General features: G+C 44.3%; 1 protein-coding gene across 1 annotated transcript; it reads left to right on the plus strand.

Moving 5' to 3' along the window:
• Positions 1 to 14,137: 14,137 nt before the first annotated feature.
• LOC124691369 (anthranilate phosphoribosyltransferase-like) lies at positions 14,138 to 19,652 on the plus strand. The gene is made up of 10 exons (XM_047224654.1): positions 14,138 to 14,554; positions 15,059 to 15,538; positions 15,614 to 15,771; positions 15,923 to 16,006; positions 16,092 to 16,144; positions 16,391 to 16,472; positions 16,955 to 17,062; positions 17,592 to 17,715; positions 18,500 to 18,585; positions 18,774 to 19,652. Exons 1-10 carry the CDS (start codon positions 14,197 to 14,199, stop codon positions 18,993 to 18,995), a joined length of 1,755 nt encoding a protein of 584 aa, XP_047080610.1. The 5' UTR covers positions 14,138 to 14,196; the 3' UTR covers positions 18,996 to 19,652.
• Positions 19,653 to 23,374: the final 3,722 nt, after the last annotated feature.

The raw sequence follows: 23,374 nt of genomic DNA on the forward strand, positions 1-23,374 counted from the left end.
AAGGGGGAGGATCCCGTGGCACGTAGGGTGGCGTTCGCAAGTCCTAAACGGGATGTTCCTAGGATCAACTTCATGTTGGTTTTTGGCCTTGTTTAGGATCGGCTTACGAGCACCGTGCGTGGCCATCCGGCCCAACTCCGGAGTAGGATGATCCGATTATGTGGTGCAAACCCTAAATCGTCGTAGATCTCATTAACTTCATCTTGATCAAGCAGGACCACCAAGTATTCGTACACCCCGTACGGATCATGGGTGGATCGGCTCTTTGAGCCGATTCACGAGGATAACCCGAGAGCCGATCGAGGCTCGTATTTAACGTTTACATGTATGCCCTGCACGGGAGACTAAGCGAGGCAATCTCATCACCTTCCCGACCGTGTATAGGTCAGGTGGCACGCCTTGCACTTCGCAACGCCGCGTGTGACCAGAAGAGCATTGCGGGCCGTCGCTCGGAGGGGTCTCAGCCAGCCGCAGCTCTAGGCTCCCCCCGGCTCTACAGTGTTGACAAGGCCGCTGCCCGCCGGTGGGTTTTGGCAGTCAACAGTAACATGATTGATTTGAGGTTTATTTCTTCTTATGCTATGTAAAATTTATTTGGTGGCAAGACTTGATCAACCTTGTTAACAAATACTTTTTATATGCATAGAGGAGGTAAACAACATCTCTTTCTTCCTCCACTTGCTCTAGTTGCTGTAGCACTTTTATTTTGCAAAGTTCCTTAGTTATTTAGAGATTTCAAATATTTTCCTGGCCGTAATAATAAACTTAATACCCAGTAAATGTGCATTTTTCAAAGTTTTCAAAAATTCACAAAAATTATACCGTTGGTCCTATTTTTCGACGAGGCACTGGGAGCACCTGGGGATGACCGATGGGGCAACCCGAGGTGGCACCCCACAGGCTGGCGCGGCCAGCAAGGGGGGCGCGCCACCCTGGTGTGTGGGCCCCCCTTACCCCACTTTAGCATCTCTTCCTCTCACACTCTTCTCTCTCCCGAAAAAATCGATACCAGCTTCCTCTCACTCGTGTTTTTGCTCAAGAACTCCAGATTTCTCGATCTCTTTGCTCAGCCCAGATTTCTGTCTGAAATTTGGCACATTTGCTTTTCGGTATGTGACTCCTTCGATTATCCAAGTAGAATTTTGTTTGGTGGAGTATATCTTGCATATTTTGCTGCTGTAGGTAACATGTTTAGTGAGCTTGCATGCTTGTTCTAAGTGGTAGAAACTAGTTTTGATGCATGATTAGTACTCTAGCAAGTTCCTATGGTAGTTTCCCTCAATTATATGTCACCAAATCAAGTTTTATATTGTTTGTTGAAAAATTTCAGAAAATGGAAGGGAGTAGGCACCAACTTAACCAACAAGAATTGGAGGTGCAACAGGTCATGAGAGTTCACCGAGAAGAAGGAGTATATCCTACTTACTATCCGTGCGTGGATTTTATGAGAAGTGCAGGGATCCTGCAGGATGTTCAAAGTTTAATCTCTCGTGCAGGGTTGGATGATTTTGTTGATGGCGAACCATGCCAATATGCAAAACTGACTATGTCAGTAGTGCAGGATTTTAAATTCAATTGGTCACGATCTAACCCCATGGTCCAATACAACATTTATAATAAAACTGTCAACTTGCCATTCAATGATTTTTGTGCAGACGAATCGAGTGCCGCAGTGGGGATCATGCGAGAAGATAAAGGGATCGCCGCAAGAGTTCTTGGACCTCTTCAAGATGATTTGTCATGGAAGAAGCTTCTCGAGAGGATGGTGGTAAAATCAGTAGCATTCATTTCCCGGCTATTCGTTACTTTGCTTATTTCATTACCAAGTGCGTTCTAGCAAGAAAGAATGGAAGTAAAATATCTATCCAGGATCTAGCCTTTCTAGCTGCTGCATTACAAGGTAATAGGACTTATAACCTGGGTGCTTTGATAGCCAACAGACTTGCTACTAACCGTGAGAAGGGAGGAATTTGTGGAGGTCTCATCGCCTCTCGCTTATTAGCTATGCATAATGTAGAACCTCACCATCTTGATATTCAACTCCCCATAGAGAAACTTGACATAGTCTCCATGATTAAGCATGAATTTGTTTCTGATTCGTCTAATTTGAGCAACCTGTCTTACAGAATAACATTTTATAAGAAATCTTGGACAATAACTAAGAAAACTGAAAAATTAGTAGGATTGCTTGCACCTGCTCTGTTTAACCTTGATTCCGGGGAGGATTGGTCAATCACGGAAGGTGAACCGAAGGCATACATAGAGAGAGATGGCCATCGTACAAGAGACAACACGGATGAGGTCGAGGAACACCTCGACTCGTCATCAAATGCAGCAAGTTCTTCGCATCAACAAGTTGGGCATGAGGAGCCTCCACGCTTTTCTTCTGCATCGGTACCTTATTATGACTACTCCATGTACGATCCACCGGCATGGAACCCAGACCCTCGATGGGGTTGATCTCCACTTAGGCCAAAAGCCTAAGCTTGGGGGGAGGTATACCGGCATCACTCATTCTTTGCATATTATGGCTGCTGGATACTTGTACATACTTGTTTAGTTTCTTTGAGTGGTTTTCTAATGAGAGGGAGATGATATTTGGGGAAGTGCTGCCTGAAAACAGATTCTGGACTGTTACTAGAAAAATTCGTGCGCACAGCCAGAACGTTATTTTGAGCTGCCAATTTTTGTGCATGTTCCCCAGGTTGTTATCTAACTTTCATTAGTTGAACACTTTTCGATCTGAGCAACGGAAGATTTTTGTAAAAATCGATTTCTGTACTGCTGTCAGGTTTTGGCAGATTTCTGTCATCCTGCTGTTATGTGTTTCTTTTAGTTTTCATTTTCTTGTTCTTGCTTTGTTTCTTTCCTAAAACACAAAAAGACCAAAAATATTTCTGTTGTTTCTCTTCACCACTTGTTTACTTTAGTTTCTTGCATTTGTTCCGCTTTATTTGCTATTGCTAGTTTGCTATAAGAAAACCCAAAAAGATTTTGCTTTGTTTGCTTGTTTCCTTTTGTTCTTGTTTCCAAATTCGAAAACACCAAAAATATTTGCTGTTCTTCTTTGGTTTTGTAAAGTTCGTTATGAGTTCAACGGTCTTCGGTGGCTGGAGCGTGGTTTTCATTCCATATTATTCAAGCTACACAAGTGAAAAAGCAATAATGACGATCTACGACAATCCGATTGTGGTGAGAGGCTGGTATGAACTCTATTTGTTTTCATTTTTGTACATATACTCATCCATGTGAGCATGCTTAGTTGGTTCATGTGAGGTATATGTCATTTAAGAAAGTCTAGTAGTTCATGATCTCTCATGTTTAGCTCCAATTTATTAATATGAGTAGCATGTCATGGATGTTTGCTTGCATTGTTTTATTCATAGATAGGTATGATATTGTGGTATCCTCCTCTGAATAATTCGTTTGAATTAACTTGGCACATGCTCACGCATGCATATGACTGAACAAGAGTCAATTAAGCCTCAATGATTTACATTGCTTCAGAGTTCTGGTATCACTTTTATGCCCCAGTTAATTTATTTTGCCGCAATCATGATTATGACAGTTACTGCTCTCTTGATTTGTCGTTCCCTAGTCTTTTGCTAGCCTTCACTTGTACTGAGCGGGAACGCTGCTCGTGCCTCCAAACACATGAAAACCAAGTTATTCCAGAGTGTCCACCATAAATACCTATGCATGGCATTTCAAACCATTCCAAGTAAATTCTCATGCGCTACCTTTAAACCTTCAAAATGCTTCTCAATTTGTGTTAACGTTTCATAGCTCATGAGGAAGTATGTGGTGTTTAACTTTCAACCTTGTCATTTACTCTTGACGGATTTTCATATGGACTAGTGGCACATCTGCTTATCCAATAATTTTGCAAAAAGAGCTGGCAACGGGGTTCCCAGCCCCAATTAATCAACTTCATTAATAATTCTCTTCACATGTTTTGCTCTGATTCATCAGTAAGCAACTTAATTTTACGAATAGACACTCCTCCATGGTATGTGATTGATGGAAGGCACCCGAGGATTCGGTTATCCATGGCTTGTGTAAGCAAAGGTTGGGGGGAGTGTCACCCATAATAAAACTAAAATACGTGTGTAAACAAAAAGAGAAAGAGGGATGATCTACCTTGCTGGTAGAGATAACGTCCTTCATGGGAGCCGCTCTTGAAAGTCCGGTTGGCGAGGTAGTTGGTGTACCCATTACCATTCGTTGACAACAACAAACACCTCTCAAAATAATTTTACTCCTGTTTTACAAATGAAAAGCTCTAGCGCATGTTAATCCCTGCTTCTCTCTGCGAAGGGTCAATCTTTTACTTTTATGTTGTGTCTCCATCCTTTCTTTGCGCACTTTCTTGAGAGCACAACTGTCATTCTTAGTGTAATATGCTTGTCTCAAAATATGATTGATTGTGGTATAACTTTGATGCTTTTATCTTTGACAATCACTATTTCTAGTCTTTCTATGAACTTCGAGAGGTGCCCGAGCATTTATGTTTTGCTGATCAAATATGGGCAAGCGAGATACCACTCTATCATACTCTTTTATGAACATTGCAATCCCGCTTATATACATGATTCATGATGCTTATTATTAATTGTTGGTACCTTTCCATGATTGACATAGCTATTAGATGATCTTATTTGCATGTATCTTATTATGAACTGCCTAAGTGTTAGCCATAGCATGAGAATATTTACATCATATGAACAAATGTGTTCGTGAAAGTTCTTTTATCGCTCAGTTGTTAACTGAATTGCTTGAGGACAAGCAATAAGCTAAGCTTGGGGGGAGTTGATACGTCCAAAACGTATCCACTTTCCCGAACACTTTTGCTATTGTTTTTCCTCTAATTTGTGTATTTTGGATGCAACTAACACGGACTAACGCTGTTTTCAGCAGAACCGTTCGGTGTCTCGTTTTTGTGCGTAAATCCAACTTTCGGAGAAAACCTCGGGATTTTGACAGAAGGCCCTATTTTCCCAGAAAACTCACGGAGCCAGAAGGGCAAGTTAGGTGGAGGCCCGAGGGCCCCACACCCTAGGGCGGCGCGGCCCAGGAGGGGGGCACGCGGCCCTAGCGTGTGGCCCCCTCGGCTGGCCCCCGATGCCCTCCTTCGGACTACTTATCGCCCTCGACCTAAAAACGCACGGGGAGAAGTCGAAGTCGCCAGAAACCCTCCAGAATGCCGCCACATCGCGAAACTCCGTCTCGGGAGCCAGAAGTCTCCGTTCTGGCACTCCGCGGGACGGGGAATTGGAGGAGATCATCGCCGCCATCACCACCGACGCCTCTACATCAACCAGCCATGTTTCCCCCATCCATGTGTGAGTAATTCCCCCGCTGTAGGCTGAAGGGGATGGTAGGGATTGGATGAGATTGGTCATGTAATAGTATAAGATTGTTAGGGCATAGTGCCTAGTGTCCGTAATTGGTACTTTGATGATATTGTTGCAACTTGTTATGCTTAATGCTTGTCACTAGGGCCCGAGTGCCATGATCTCAGATCTGAACATGTTATTGTTTCATCATGATATTCATTGTTTATGGTCTTACCCGCAAGTTGTATACACATGTCGCTGTCCGGAACCAATGGCCCCGAAGTGACGAAATCGGGACAACCGGAGGGGATGGTAGTGATGTGAGGATCACATGTGTTCACGGAGTGTTAATGCTTTGCTCCGGTACTCTATTAAAAGGAGTACCTTAATATCCAAGTAGATTCCCTTGAGGCCCGGCTGCCACCGGCTAGTAGGACAAAAGATGTTGTGCAAGTTTCTCATTGCGAGCATGTACGACTATAATTGGAACACATGCCTATTGATTGCTTTGTACTTAGACACCGTTTTATTATTATCTCGCAAATGCCCCGCTTGATTGTTACATGAGTTTCTCTCATCCATGCAACGCCCGTTATCCGTCCCCGTGCCTACAGTATTTTAATCCTCGCTGTTTACTATAATCACTACCGCTCGTCTCTCGTTACTCGCCGTTGTTATTTCACTACTCGCTATCGCTATAAAACTGTTACTACTGATAAACTCTTGCGAGCAAGTCTGTTTCCAGGTGCAGCTGAATTGACAACTCCGTTGTTAAGGCTTTCAAGTATTCTTTGTCTCCCCTTGTGTCGAATAAATAAATTGGGTTTTACTACCCGCGAAGACTGCTGCGATCCCCTATACTTGTGGGTCATCAGGGTTCCGGACATAGACATGTGCAAACAACTTGTAGATACAATCTAAGCAATAATAATAGAGATTAAATCTAAGATCATGCCACTCGGGCCCTAGTGACAAGCATTAAACACAACAAGATTGCAGCAACAATAACTTCACAAACTTATATAGATAGACTAATCATAATGTAACAATCCATCGGATCCCAACAAACACAACACCGATTACATCAGATGAATCTCAATCATGTAAGGCAGCTCATGAGATCATTGTATTGAAGTACATGGGAGAGAGAGTACCAACTAGCTACAGCTAGAACCCGTAGTCCATGGGGGAACTACTCACGGAGCATGATGGAGGCGGTGGCGTCGATGGAGATGACTTCCGGGGGCACTTCCCCATCCCGGCGGCGTGCCGGAACAGAGATTCTGTCCCCCGAAACGGAGTTTCGCGATGGCGGCGGCGCCCCTGGAGTCTTTCTGGAGTTTCGTCAATTCGTATCGCGTTTTTAGGTCGAAAGGGGTCTTATAGGCGAAGAGGCGGCGCAGGGAGGTGCCTGGGGCCTCCTCACCATAGGCTGGCGCGGCCAGGCCTAGGGCCGCGCCGCCTTATCGTGTGGTGGCCCTCTGGACCGCCTCCGACTCTCCTTCGGTGTTCTGGGGTCTTCCGGGAAAAATAAGATGTTGGGTCTTCGTTTCGTCGAATTCCGAGAATATTGCCCGAACAGCCTTTCTGGAACCAAAAACAACGAAAAACGTGAACCGGCACTGTGGCATCTTGTTAATAGGTTAGTTCCGGAAAATGCATAAAATCATTATAAAGTGTGAGCAAAACATGTAGGTATTGTCATAAAACAAGCATGGAACATCAGAAATTATAGATACGTTGGAGACGTATCAGGAAACTAAAAACTGCAGTACAAAATGTGGGTGACTCTGCAATTAACGCAGCTTAGCCATGAAACTAAGAAACAGACAGTAACATGGTGGTGTGGCTTACTAGTCATGACTGATATGTCCCAGCTTCTTCAACAGTCAAACCTGAATCCCTACGGGAAAAACATGCTTCACAGTGCAAGATGATGCTTCCACTGATTCAGAGTATACATTTAAGCAGATGTGCAGTCCATCATGCTTCTGAGCAAAAAAAAAAGTAGACAGCTAGGAGCCCGGTCACAAAGAATTTCCAAATTGCAAGAAGTTTGCCTATAGTGCAGTGCATGACCTAGATCTAAGTTGTAGTTGAAACTAGGGTTTGCATCACTACTACAAATAAAATAGGCATGTGCCAAGTAAAAAGTAGACTTCCTATTGTAAAGTTTGTTTGTGAGGACCAAGCAATGTGCCTTTCTTATAAACATAGTAAAGTCATTTATCAAATGGTCACCTCTCAAGATGTGAAAACACCGTGCAAATCATTCTCTGCTAGCTATTGTGTCGGAGGCTGACGGCTCATATCCTGGTCAAATAGGCCAATGCAAAGACCATAACTAAACACAAGAAGCATATATGGGAAACCTACAACTAAAACAAAATAAAATTTCAAAGTACAAAGGTTCACGGGCTTGTAATAAACCGGATGGCTTATATGAAAAGCTGGGGAGAGGGCAGCTTATTTTTTAAGCTGGCAAAAGAACTAGGCCTTAACACTGAGAAGCCGCCATGTGTGCTTGTATCCGAGGTTGTCAATGTCTTGCACAAAGGGTGCACACATGGCCTCACAGTCAGAGCCCAAGGTGTAGCGACCGTGGAACTTCAAACTGAAGACCGAGCTAAAAAATGATAGATAAAACTAAGCAAAACATTGATAGATTGATCTCAAAATGATGGCCACAAGAATGATAGACTAATCTAAAAATGATGAGTGAGATAAACAATAAAAAGTGATAAACTAAGAAGAACGAAACTAGAACACCGAAACTGGGAAATGAGAGAAATTGAGAAAAAAAGAGACGAAGAATGAGAGAATGAAAATCAGTGATAGAGAATGAGAGACGGAGAATAAGGAAACAAAGGTAAAATTAGCAAATAATGACTAAATCTTGAAAGACACTAAGAAGAACTAAGAACTTACACTGAAGAAACTGGGAAACATAAGGAATGAGCAAATAAAGACTAGTGCCGAGGAAATACGACAAGAAGGTCAGAGATAAAATAAGGACTGAAGAAATAAAGATGGTGGACCGAATAAATATGAACACAGAAGAGATTGAGAGGAATGAGAAAGAATGAAATAAGAACACAGAAAAACAAGAATGATAGGACTGAGGATAGATCAAATAAAACTAAAACTAAGCAAAAGGAACCGAGAAAATGAGGACAAAGATTAATAAGAGACAGAGGGAAACTGAGAGACTAAGAGTCTAAGAGACAGGGAGAAACTAAGAAAAATGCTGAAAGAGACATAGAGAAAATGAAATAGACTAACACTTAGCACCGAAGAAAGAAGATAAAAAGTTTAAGGAAAGAATAATGATAACACATTGAGGACAGAGAGAAACTAAGACCTAAGAAAATGGGATAAACTGAGATATGAGACAAATGAAGAAAGAGACCAAGAGGCAATGAACAATGTAGACAGAGGATAGAGAGAAAATAAGAGACCAAGAGACAATGAACAATGTACACTGATCACTAACATTGATCGATGAAGAAAGAGAACTAAGAAAGAGACTAACGACTGCATCCATGAAAGATAAGACTGAACAATCGATGACTTATCTAACGCTGATCAATGACATTTATTAGCAGTAAAAATTTGGAAAACATTTTCAAATAATAGAGTTCTTTTCATAGAATTCAGATACAAAGAAACCGGTGCACACTGGTAAATTTATTTACATGCTATCTATACTTCATATAAAACAAAACTCCACTAAGTGCAATTAATATTTGTCTATCTCAACATGCAAGCTATCCACATCACCTATTCCCTTAGCCAAACATTTGTCCACCTCATCCCACTAATAGTTCTTATTTATTATCTATCTCTACATGCAAGATATTTATATTATCTATTTTAACCATTAAACTAGCAATGTCATCTTTAGTTTTCCACTCGATTGATAATATCGCACCCTCCTGTTATATCATTACATAGTTAAGTCATGTGCAACTTGAACACCGAAATAGTTTGACAATTGAAAGAACTCTTTGCGAATTAAACTCAATGTTAATTATGTGCTCTTATATGTAGCCACATATGACGTTTTTAAAAGCATGCGGCAATGTGCATGCATTTTTCATGCGAGCCATCAATATCATTTGGTTCTTTACCTTATCTAAATTAATCACGTACACCTCAGGAATATAATGATCTTTAAATTTTCAAATACCTATCCATTTCATGGCTATTAAATTTAGTGTCTCAACTCCTATCGCCAACTAATTATTGCATATTCTATAAACTAAGTTTTATGTGTTTTATTAGATTTCTTAAAGAGATATCCGCTGCAACGCGCGGGGTATTGATCTAGTATCAGTAATGCAAGAACACTCCATTATAATGAAAGTCAGTAAAATGAGCTAGGCGCAAATGTGGTAATCAAGAAACCATCCCATGGGATGCAGGTTCCCTGCCCAGGGTAATACTAACTTAAAAAACTAACTACACCATGTACAGTTAGCATACGTGTACCATAATCTATAAAAATTCTAATCCTCACTTTCATGGGAATCCAAATTGGTTTAATTTCATTGTTTGATTTTGAATATACTTTGGGGGGGGGGGGGGGTTTGAATATACTAACGATGGATTAAACACACGCCATATAAAGTAAAACCACACATTTGTTTATTATCTATGTTCTTTTCTTTCGATAAAGTTGTCTCTAATCTGAAAGTACTAGACTTATCAGCTTCAGTTTTGAAGCCACACATCTTTGTGCAAAATATATGTGATCTTGAATTCAATTTCTTGACCCATTTTCTGACAAGGTTGTGAACACTGCTAGTACTACCCTTGGCACTTTTTTTAGGTTAAACTCCACTTTGACAGCAAGTCAGCAACGAGATAGAGGTTTAGGTGGGCAATGGACTGGGCCAGAAAAGGAAGAAACCAAACGTTTCATCAACGGAATGGTCAGCCCATTTCTTTGGCCCAACTCCTTGCGCCCTCGACCTCGATCGAGTCCATGCGTTTCAGGAGTCCCAGACTCTCGTAGGTCAAACAAACTGGCAGAGATCACCGATTCATCGCACGAGGCGACTTCTCGGCGGATCAAATCCCTGCTCGGTCCATGCACCGTCTACCTTGCCGCCGCGCACCGCCATGTCGCCAAAGAACTCACCTGAGCATCGCCGCCGCCGCCGCCGTCTCAGCTCTCCTACAGCCGCCGCAATGCCTGCACCGGCTGTCTCCATGGCGGACGATCTAGTATTCGACGTCTTCTCCAGGCTGCCGGTGAAGTCCTTATGCCGGTTCCGTTGCGTGTCCCGAGGGTGGCACGCCCTCATCTCCGATCCGGCGTTCCTCGCCGCGCACAGAGCTCGCCACACCGAGCCGCACTTTGTTGTTGCCGACCACTTCGGCGGCTTAAGGGTGATTGATATGGATGGCAATGTTGTGTCCAAGGTAAGAGACGTGAGTTGTTCTAGAGTGCTTTCCACGAGCATGGATGACTTGATATGCCTCACCAAATGCCGCAACGATTTCGCGCAAGTGATCGATCCAGCCACTGGAAAGGTGCTTCTGTACTGGCCAAAACAACACGATTTACCGCACATGCTCGGCTTCGGACGTGCTGTGCCGTCTGGTGCATACAAGATAGTCTACCTCGGCGGGGATTGTATGGTCCTGACTTTAGGAGATGACATAGGATGGAGGCTTGCCCCGTCACCCCCAGGGCACCAAGCCCAAAATCTAAGCTCTACAATTGTTGTCAATGGTGTCATGTACGTTTTGGTCTCGTCAACAAATAGCAGATTACTTTGCTTTGATCTCGAAACCGAGGAGTGGAAGAAGGCACTAAAAGGCCCACGCCAAGTAGTGGTCAATGGCACAAAGCTGTGGAAGGAGACGATGCTAGTCCGCATAACGGAGCTCAATAGTACACTGTGCATGGTTCAATCGGAGATGAAAACGACTAACATATGGCTGCTAATAATTGACTCTGACGAGGAAATCTGGTTCAAGATGTACACAATCCCGATTACCTGTTACGCGTATCTTCTGCCTCTAAGGATGACACCTGATGGTGATAGACTCATCTTCTGTTGTCTTCGTGGCAAACAAGGACAAGTCATTCAAGTCTATGATTCTCGTAATAACGCATGTTCGGCGATAATGGGTATAGGCGCCCATGGTATCAAAGTCGGCATGTGTAGCTTGCATTTGGACCGCTTCGTCTTGGATCTACTTCCTGCCACTAATTGAGCCAATCCTAGATTTTAAGTGTGTTTTCCAGAATAATATATAACCAGCATACATTATTCGTCAACATTTATTATGGTTTGTATGGACACATTATATTGCTGGACTCCTCGTACAAGTCTACGCTTATGTTTTCAAATTTAGATGGTACACTTCCTTTCATTATATGGAGATGGATAGTTCATAGTAGTATAACATGTATACCAGGCGATTGACAGACATCATTTTTCTTACCTGCTTTAAGTTGTTGTATATTCCCTCGCCGACGGACATCACTAGCTAAGACCTTTGAAGCAGGGGAAACCGTGGAGAGCATTTTAGTGTGCTAACGGGTATAGAGATGATGCCTCGTTTTGTCTCATGAACAGTCTTTTAGCGTTATTTCTGAAGTGAATCCCTCAGTTGACGTCTAGCTCTAGCCATACATAAAGTCTCATAAGAGAGGGCGATTGACAACCGAACTCACAAACCATAGCTGTTGAGGCGCCGGCAGGAGTGGAGGATGACGCAAGGTCTAGTGTCCAAGTTCCAAGAGGAACCACTTCTTTGTGGATCTCGCAAGTTGCAACCTGCAATATACGGATTTGTTGTCCGTGTGGCTCACTTTACGATCCCATGTCCACCACATTTCCACAAGAAGGCAGAGAAGATTGACACTTTCTAGGCGCTTTCTATCTTATATAGACCATTCTCTCCCAGACTTGCGCTGGTACATGTCGATGCAACCGCAAGCCCCTTGAACGGACGTCACTAGTCTACAATGTCGCTGTATCCTGCTCAATAATTATGCACCAATGGTTCTATGCAAGTTTTGCATTGTTCGCTTCTATGCATTCCAGTCTGTGTTGTTCATAATTTGTTAGCGCCGGAACATTTTCAGGGCGCGAAGAAGGCTTAGACCTTTTCTTCCCTTACCCCCTACCATCTAGGTACTTGCACATCCGACTTAACATGAGGGAAAGTGGCTTGGTTTGAGCGCCATGTCCAAAACACTAGAGTGTACGCATGGAAGCATTGCCCTTACTTCGGTGAGGTGATGAAGTATGGCACTGCCGAACAGAAGAACTTGAGATGCAGGGGCTTCCACACACGGAGGTGGCGGGTCGTGAGTACGGTGACGACAGAAAGAGGTGCGTTCTGACAGCCGTTGACCGTCATTGACGGCAAAATGGGTGGGTGGTGACAAGATCCAGGGTTTAGTGTGAAGGAGGGGAATGGGGGATTTTGGCAAAGGGAGGGCAAATGTAGTACTTTCTAGGCGTGTGGCTGCCAAATTTCAGTCAGGGCCATTCCAAATCTTAGTCGGACCAGCGAAAGCCTTGCAGAACACCAAAAAAAATGTGGTGGGACCCTCGTGTACAAGCTTTGCGGCGCATTTAGTTTCCGCAAACGACAATATTGTGGCGATTAACGATGCGCCATCCTTGTTGGGCATCGGGAATGCTCATGTGGCGCAAAAAAAAAGTCGCAGGCGACCGTCGCTTGTGTCGACCAAAAGAGTAAGGGGGCTTTTTTTGTAGCGACGGTCATTTTGGTTGTTAAAACTATTTCATATTGTTGGATGTTGTCGAAGCATTGCAAAACCATGTGTTTATGATTTACATTTGAGGTTTCACGAACCCGCAAAAGGAAATGGTATAACCGCATATACCTGAATATTTTGTTATACCGTCTTCTTTTTGCGAGATATGGTCTGCGCAACACATCTTTAGCCCGTGCCCTCTATCCGCGAGTATAAGGGGTGCATGTCTGCTAGAGTTGCTCTTAGGAGGTCCCGGGCTAGAACGACACCTACTCGGTGCTTGCCCCGATTCATCGACTGGCCGACGCTCTAGAGTCCTTCAACTAGGGTTGTCTGCGAAGTTGGATCGACTGGAGACATAGCCTTGCCCTATGCCGAGCTTGAGTGGCTCTGCTGGCTCTTTGGAGACCAGAATCAATGAAGGGCCTAAACATACAATGTAGAACGATGGCGAGTCAGGGGAGAGGGGGTGCACGACATGGCCGGATGGCAACGGGGAGTGGCGACGAGCCAGGGGGAGGGGCCTAGTACATGATCATAAGGCCTCGCGCGGCTTCATCTTCCTCTCCGCGTTGGCGTCAAGCATGTTTTGGAGGGACACGATGATCGATTAATGCTCCCAAAGGGCGTCGTCGAAGGCTATCTCCCCCTCCATCATTTCCACGATCATCTCGTGCTCGCTATCCATGTTCGAAACAAAGCAAATGGTTAAAATTCATCCGCGATAGAGGAGGCAACGAACAACAACCTGTCGCACCTACCAGACAAATCGTCGGATACCTTCCGTGCGTGGAGGACGCGTGAATTTGCCGGCGCGTTATGGGACGCAAGCGGCGGCGGCGAAAAGAACAGCGATGGAGTTAGTCAGTACGGCCCCACAAAAAACTTTGGGAGCCCTTTGAGGGACCTGACTGGAGATGCTGTTAGTCGCAAATCTCAAAGCACACCCAGGTCCGTGGATCCAGCACCTCCGGTGTACGGTGAGCCGGGTCCATCCTTCGGCTGGGTTCGATCCAACCCGCTCGCCTCGGTGCTTCCTATGCTGCTAAACTGGTCTCGTCATCGTCGTCTCCCTACTCGCCTCGACGGCGTTGACCTCCGGCTAGCTTCGCCATGCACTCTCTACTCCTCAGGCCGCTCCCGAGCCCGGCCACGAGCGGGAGCCTGGCCGGCCGGGCCTCCCCGCCGGCTCCGAGGCGGCCCGGTGCGCTGGTGTGCGCCGGCGACCGGAGATGCCGGCGCGGCGGCGTTGCGGCGGCGGGGGCGTGGATGGAGGAGGCGGGGACGGCGGTGCTGGAGGAGGCGGCGCGGCGGAACCCTGCGCTATCGGAGTCGTACCGGCCGGCGGGGCTGCCCCGGCCCAACGGCACGGTGCTGGAGGCGCAGGGGCGGGTGTGCACGGGGCCCGAGCAGACGCGCCCGCTCGGGGAGGAGCAGGCCATGCGCGTCCTCGACACCATCCTCCGCTCCGGTGAGTGCTCCGCCTACTCTTCCGCGGCTTGCTTCATTCTGCGTTATGGACACAGTTTGCTGTGGTGGTTGATAATTACCAGTGATTGGAATTTAGGAAACCTGCTGATGTTCATCATATAGTAGAGAATGAGTCGGGTGATAATTTTTCTCATATTATCATGTCGATTCCGAGCCTCGTGCTAATCTTACACTCTTCTTATGCACTTAACCATTAACCACTCCGTTATCTCGGCAATCGAAATGGCTTCATAAGTAACTTTCTAGAGTTCAGCTATTTCATGGAACAATTGATTCATGAATCAAGAACAGATATCTGATGCTGAATTGTGCTTAGACTGTCTAGGCTACATATTTTATATATTGTTGATGGAGTACTGATTTTTACAGTTTGCTAGTAAACTCTTATTTGGGAGGCACTATAGGTCCAGCTTTGATTTTTTTTTTCTTTCTCATCACCTTACATGAAATTCACACTACATCTTCTCTGTAAACTCTTGTGTAGCGACGGGAGAACTCAAAGAGGAGCCGGTGTCTAGTGCTCAGCTGGGCGCATTCTTCGCTGGCATGACAATAAGAGCTAACTGTTTCCCCGAGGCCACCCAGTGGAGCGAGGGTGAGCGGCGTGCCATGAGCCTATTCTGGCCACGCCTTGTCCATGTCCTCCCTCCGGAGGTGAAGTTTATAGCAGACCCTGAAGGGACGATCATGGGAGCAAACGGTTTAACTGGGCCTCGATACATCGGTCAAGGAACTGCGGAGATGAGACTCGTTGGTGCTTTGAGGGAAGTGCTTGCTGGTGGCCACTTAGGTTACGAGGAAGTTCAGTGCGTGCTAAAGGATGTTCTACCGGTTGGGTCGGCGAGTGTAGACTCAACAGCAGTTAGTGAAGCACTGCTGGCAGCATTTTTGATTGGGCAGCGGATGAATAGGGAAACCGACCGTGAGCTCAAAGGATACTGTCTAGCCTTCGATGATGAACTAGGTAGCACTAAGTGGGTTTATTTTTTGTGAACTGTAGAAAGAAACAACAATGTCATTCACACCATTTTTTTATCAGGTCCTCCCCCAGTTGCTGATGTTGATTCCTTGACACACTATGGTGAGCCCTATGACGGGAATACACGCTTTTTTAGGAGTACTCTGTTCGTTGCAGCTGTTAGAGCCTGCTATGGTGAGACTTGCCTCCTCCATGGCGTCGAATGGATGCCACCTAAGGTAAGTACAAATCATATGCAGCAACGGTTATCGTACATAAGAGTGTTAGTAGTACTCCAGTATTTATCTTGTGGTTCGATGACGGGCTTACCTGTTACATAATTTGTATACAAAAAACCCTCTGTTATTACTTAATAATCAAGGTTTTCAGGGTGGCATAACAGAAGGGCAGATGCTGAAATTTATGGGTGCGAACACACACTTGTCTCCTACACAGGCCAAACGACTATTGGAGGTGTGTGTAGGCTAACCTGCAACCCTTTTTTCTACCGCTGAGTGCTGACTGCATCTGACCAAATGAACTGTGTGGTTGCTTTCAGGATGAGAATACTGGTTTTGCATATCTACATCTCCAAGAAGCTTGCCCTTCATTGTAAGTTTGACATTTCCTCGCCAACTTTATGCACAAACGACCCAAGGCATTGTTGAGTGAATGTTTCTGCAAATATTCTTTTTAGGACAGAATCACTAGCTTTGCATATTAGAAACATCAAGAAACATTTATTCTTTTGGTGAAAAAAATATCTCATTTGATTTGACTTGTCTTAAATAGATTATTTTGTCAGCTAAGTTTGTCATTTTGCATGTGAAGGTGTTCACTAACTCAGTGTTATTGTAGGTATTCTATTATCGGGCTTAGGGAGCATATTAAGAAAAGACCACCCTTGGCTACCTCTGAGAAAGTTCAACAATTTGTGAGAGTGAGTAACTCTTCTCATGGTGTGTGAAAAGTTATGAACTGGTAGCATGAGAGCACACAATTGCTCAATTCTTTGTAGTATGCTACATTTACATTCTATCATTGTTTTTGCTTACTAATACCATGCACAGATAGTATTCACAATTTCATAGCTGCTAGACCTTAAACTTTAAATATAAATATGCAGCACCATCTAGTGTGTCCCTTTGATAGCAAATTGAGTGCCAGATTAAGAGCTTATGTTTGACAGCAGGAAGTTATTTCTTTGTAATTATCCAATTCCATGTCATCGAAGGTATTAGACATTATTTATATATATCACCACTTTATGGGATTATGGTGTATCTGTTGAGAAGTACGGAGATGTCTTTTTGTTACTTTACCTTGTTCGTATATTGTTCTGTTGCAAATATTGCAAATGCTGCTTCACTTAATGCTTCTAGTTTATTGTTAAAAGGATTATTGGTCTTTATTTTATCACAGGCGCGAGGAAGAGAATCAATGGTTGCTGGATTTTATCATGTGGGCTATGAAGATCCATTGCTTATGCTTATGAGAAGGAGAACTGTTCATGCTGGATTAGTTGTTAAGGTAAGTAGAATTTTGTCTCGTGCCATCTTGATGGCTTGAACTTACTGTTACTCCCTCCGTACCGGTTTATTAGGTTGACACATAGTTTTAAGGAAAAAAATTTGATCATAAATTTGGTCAGCAAAATATGAATTATATGTCACAAAAATTATACCACTGAATTCACATTCAAAAGATGTTTCAATGGTTCAATTTTTGTGACATATAACTTATATTTTGTTGACCAAATTTATGGTCAAACTTTTCTTGAACAACGTGTCAGCCTAATAAGCCGGTATGGAGGGAGTACTGCTATTTGTTTCCTCTACTTAGTCACAATTTGTGGTTATAACTTATTTGTGGAAAACTTGGCCTGCTTGATGAGTATCATTCAACTGTTGTTTCTCATGGATAGGATATGTTCTGTATTAATTGGATCCAATACAGTTCTTTACCTTTGTGTTCTTATCAGAATCTGATCTTTAAATACTCTTCCGTAATCAATTTATTTGTTACTCCTGCTAAGACAAGTTTATGGTATCCACTTTAGGGTGAGGAGGGTGCACTTTCTTTGACAACCAAGGAAAGGTCGGCTAATGCATCAAAAGGGCTTCCAGTGAACCATTGCTCAGGGTTCCGGACACCAAACAGTGCAAATTTCTCCGAGACTGACGGTACAAACATGAAACCTGTTACCCGCTTTTTAACTGTTACCACTTCAGTGGCATAGAATATCTCTACGGAAAAAAAATCTCGACAAAACGCAAAGCTTACGTTTTAATATATTGAAAAGGTAGGATAAGTTTACAGGCCTAGGGATACACACAACACCAGCACGATAGTGCAAATTAGTGGACATCCCAGGCTGTGAGTAGGCCACTTCTAAGACCTAAAGCACCAGCTCGGGATCAGAGAATAGCTTCCTCTTTTTGATCTGAGCGAGGAGCGTCACAACGTTAGCCTGAGCACCATCAATGCGTTTTGGTGCTTCCAAAACATCCAGGCGGTGAGCAGGACAAGGGAGGCAGCACCCTTCTGTTGATCCTTCTGGACATGGCCTTTAGCCTTAAGCCACCAATCAGCCAGGGGAGTTTCAGGGTGAGGGAGCCTAAAGGGGACCTGGTCCAAGACAGGACCTCAGTCCAGACTTGCCTGGAGAATGGGCAGCTCACTAAGATGTGCTCCATGGTCTCTGGAGCTTGATTGCAGAGACAACAAAATTGATCATGCGTGATGCATTAGCCCTGAAGCCAGTCCGCAGTTGAATGTATTGAATTTTCTCATATTCAAGATTTGTGATACCTTGCTCTTCCAGTCATGTAAAGAAAGATGAATTTATGGCGACAATGATGAGCGCAAATAACGCTAGGACTGGGGTAGCCTTGTTGTGATTTGTAAATGCCTAAGAACTTGGTTATGACATGATTCCAGTCTGAGCTTGTCTTGTTTATCTTGCAGGTATTTCTAGAGAAAGCTTCAGTGTTGCTGTGAATGCTCAGGAACTTGGTTTCAAATCCACTGAAACTCCAAGAACTGATAAATCAGTAAGTCCTTTAACCCTGTCTGCCGTTGCCGCTATCTCCACGTAATATTTCCACCATCGCCTTCCAATGAAGGATGGCCATTAATTATCCATTCAACTCTGTTAACGCTTGTGTTTCTGTGCGTCAGCCAGAAATATTGGCATGAAATGTGTTTCCGTGTAACTTACTGTCTCTCCACGCTGAATCAGGTCCTGAAAAACTTGGAGCTTGGTTTGTCGGCACTGGGTGGGGACAAAGGTCCTGCTTACGACCGAATAGTTCTTAACGCGGCCATGGCTGACCACTTGTTAGGCTGCAGCGGAGCTCAGGATATCAACTCCGCGCTCGACAGGGCAAGGGAAGCCATTGACAGTGGTAATGCTCTAAGAAGGCTTATGAACTACATAAAGATCTCACACAAGGTGTCCTAGCTAGTCGCGACCAAGTGCTGACTGTACAATTTTGGTCCCAAACATACTTTTCCCTTTTCAACTGGGAAATCTCCTTGTCACTGAATTTTTTTGTGACCCCTCATCGCGCCACTGGAAGATGGGTCGAGGCCCCACATGTCGTTGACGCAGATGATGAGAAGGCAAAAGGGAGGCCCCTTCAAGCTGCTCAATTAACACGGATAAGAGCCCATGTGTGAATGCTCTCTTACAAGGCCTTGTCAATAAATTAGATTTTAGCTGAAACGAACCACAGCTTGTTGAGGATTTTAGTTGTGAGAGGAGGTGATGCTGTGTATCATGGGCGGGCACATGTAGTATCATGGGTATTCAGCTGAATACCCAATTTTTTGCACACAATAAATTAAACCTAGTGGTGGAGTCATCAATTCTAATATGTTTTGTATAAAATACTACCAGACATGTTGTTACATAAGCTCATGTTGGTGTTGTTGGTTAAAACAAGTGCATTGTAGCAGCTGCTCATGCGGTTGAGTATTAGTACAATCACTAATTTGAGATATGTTTTTTTTTTGAATACCCATTGTCAAAGTTCTGTGCCCGCCACTGCTGTGTATAACACATCCAAACTATGTTCTTGAGATGTATGATCCATAGCTGGTGTGAGATCGTGTGAAATGCTGAATATTCGCAGCAACACTTGTGTTACGAAGCTAGGTCATGAATTAGCATATTATCATTGCTGCCGCTAAAACTGTTTTTTATCTTTTCTGTTAAGCAAGATATGCCTCGAATTTAGACTTGAGCATTCGATACAGCGACATGAGCCAAGCCCTCAAGGGAGTCCACCTAGTTTTGTAGAAAAGCTATGGACGTCGCCACCGATGCTTTACCATCCCCACCTTCAACATTGTTGCGGTGATGCAATGCACGCCAGGTGCGCTGAAGTATTTCTCAGTCTCATTTCACCGAAGTTAGTAAGCGAATAGCCAAACACATCAATTTTTTTAAACCTAAAACCGTTGCCTCGACAGTAAAATTTAGTATGGCATGCCAGAGCCACCATGTTCCATCGTGGCGTGATTTTTGGAACCAAAACTCAAAATTTTCCCTCATCCCTTGCAAATTTTTGTGACTGTTCTTCATTGATGTCTTCTTTGATGGGAGTACGCAATGCTTTAAGTATAGTGTTGGATGCAAAAACAAAACGTTCAGTTCTCGTGACATTTTCCTTGTTGAAACTGAATGTACTTCTTCTGCTGGGTGTCAAATTTTCTTTCTAATTAAGATTGTTATATTGAGTGTACCAAATGAAGCTAACATCTTTTGTGATTCTACTTTCATCCGATTGTAATTGTCAAAAACATACATCCATAGTGTCTAAAATGATGTCATGCATCATGGATAATTCACATCTTAATACCACACGGATAAAGACATAATGCTATTTAAAATTATTTATACCACACGGAAAATTATATTACACATTTTTACCTTTTCATAATATTTTCGTCCACTAAATGTACACCTCATGTTTTATGGATGCATGCTTTATTATACTATCTGATCTAGTTTTTCTATTATAACCAACAATATTGATCATGTTAATCCACTTGGATAACAAGATACCACATTTATCACTGAGAATATTTTTCTTTTAGTGGAGCTATACAAATGTTGCAACAATAATTTAAGTTTTTATTTAACCATATATTTACGCAAAGTAATCAAAACTTACTTTCTCTCAATCATAATTTGCTTAAATGAGTAAATACATGTTTTTGTATGATCATGTCCATAGTATCCTACAATATCTTGGTAGGGTTTTTGGAATCACTCAAGCGTAACAAATATCTCGATAGAGGTTGATAGAGTATACGAGTGTCAAAATTAGCGCAAGTAACTATGAAGTTTAGAATGTATACGATGTGAAATAACAGTTTGTCCTTGTGTCACCTTCTCGTTTCCTCATTCATTGGTGGTGTTCGCTTATTGCTTCTTTCATGGTCAAATATACCCTTTTTTGTGGTCAAACGGTTCATCGAACAGAACATATATATTTGTATTTAGTCCCAAAATTTCACCATTTATGGATGAATGAAAATACAAAAATATAACTTTTGAGAGTGGATTTAGTAACCAGGGGGATACGTGAGCACGGTCTAGCCATCGTTGGATCAGCGTTGAGATCCGTTTTCTGCCTCATGGCGATCACACGGCGTGAGTACTTTTTATGAGTAGTTTTTCTGCATGTTGGCAAGGCACGCAGCGCTTTGACCCCTTGCATCTGATGCTCCTTCACATCCAACGGACAAATCAGTGCAACGGACCGGTCAGAAACGAGTCAAGGCCAAACTAGCACGCACATAGAGCGACAAGATTGAGGTCGGGAAGCTCTTGCAGCGGAGCTTGCTGGTCCAGCCGCCGGCGTTGCGCCCACCTCCTGCAACGATAGAGCACTGCAGGTGACCCACGCCGGATCCCTCCGCCCACGTCCGTCCGCCGGCGCTGCGCCCACCTCCGGCAAGGACATAGCACTGCAGGTGACCCACGCCGGCTCCCTCCGCCCACATTTGGCCGCCGCCGCTGCGCCCACCTCCGGCAAGGACAGAGCACTACATGTGACCCACGCCGGCTTCCTCCGCCCACATCCGGCCGCTGCCGCTGTGCCAACTCCGGCAAAGACAGAGCACTGCAGGTGACCCATGCCGGCTTCCTCCGCCCACATCCGGCTGCCGCCGCTGCGTGACGGAGCTCTGGTGGGGGCCCACGCCAGTCCGGCTGCCGTCGCCGAGCCCACCTCCGGCTGCTCGCTCTTACACCTCCGTTGTAGCCTTGGACTGCTCTCGGATTGCCCAACACATTTTATTTCAGACGTACAACAGCAGAACAAGGAAACTGAGTTCAGTAGTGATTTGATTCCGAGTACAATTTCATCCACAACTGATCGAGCGAGAAGGCGTCCGTCACGAGCGGAGCTACTGCACGAAATCGAAGCGGCACATCGACGCCATCCAGCGGATCTGGCAGGAGCGGACTTAGAGAATTAAGCAAATACTTAGCGTTAATCGGGAGCAACTGTGCACCCATCCCCAGCAGAGCCCTGCCATTCCCCGCCTCGTGCGGGGCGGCGCCACCGGTGCTCGTGCGCCAGGACCTCCTCCCTAGCGCCGCCACTCGCAACTCCCAATCGCCCCACGACCCTCACAACCACGCGGGGTCAGAGCTCGGGGCGGCCACCCTTGCCTCCTTGTACCTCCGCTCGCCGGCGGTAGGTCGCGGCGACCCCCGCATCACCGACGGGCTCGCCCGTGCTCCTTGATTTGGGAAAAATCGGGCGCACCGGCATCCGGAGGCGGCGCGAGAAGGCGGAGGATGCCGGGGCGACGGCGCGATCGAGCGACATCACTGCCGCCGCCGCCGCGTTGGACGGCGCCATGGTCGCTATTGCCGATGCCGTCGTGGTGACCGGGTTGGTGGGAGGGAGGAGAGCGGCGGGAGTGGGAGTTGATGGAGGAAAAGAGCACGACACGGTCTAAGAAACAATTTTTTAGTAGTATGTCACCTCACGGAGAGATGATGCCGTTAGACACATGTCACTCAACTGGTGCGTGCTCACGTATACACCCGGTCACCAGGCTTCTTTTGTATAACTTTTTAGGCTGTTGTAGACTGTACTACCTCCGTTAGAGATTATAAGCCCCCATCTAAATTTGAGCCCAATTTTAACCATAAAATTAACTAACAAAATATAATTTATTTCTCACAAAAATTATACCATTGCAAACTTCTTTTAAATATGAATCCAATGATATAATTTATATTAAATATGTTAGCCTTAAATTTCAAGGAGACCTTATAATATCTAATGGAAGTATTAGTACTCATTCTTTTAATTCTACGAATAGAAAACCAGAGCAACTTATTTAATCCGTGTACACACCGTAGAGATACCAACGACTTGCATCCTTCTAATCCACTTGAAACCAACATGACCCTTACAAAAGCAACGCCCTAGTCTGTTGATTAGGTTGTTCAATAAACCAAATCAAATAAAATGAGAAAAACCCTGTGATAAAATTGAGAGCTACATGCCGTCGGGGATTTGACATTTTGCCTAACTTTTATTTGCAATTTAATTATTTGCCAAAATATTCAGTAAGGATGACAATGTGTAGACTATTGGTAGGGTAGAGCAATACCATACTCGTATAGTTAATGAGTGTAAACTTTTACCTATACTCGTGCCCTACCCATAACTTAACGGGTAGGGTATAGTGGGTGTTCATGGAAAAGTGCGTCAAATTATCAAATACCCCCTTGTTTCTCCTCATTTCAGTTTACTTGCCTTAAACCACCACGATGAGTAAAGTTCGTACCAACATGCACGCTTGTATGGA

This window comes from Lolium rigidum, chromosome 2, assembly GCF_022539505.1.
Source record: "Lolium rigidum isolate FL_2022 chromosome 2, APGP_CSIRO_Lrig_0.1, whole genome shotgun sequence".
In the NCBI taxonomy this organism is placed as follows: domain Eukaryota; kingdom Viridiplantae; phylum Streptophyta; class Magnoliopsida; order Poales; family Poaceae; genus Lolium; species Lolium rigidum.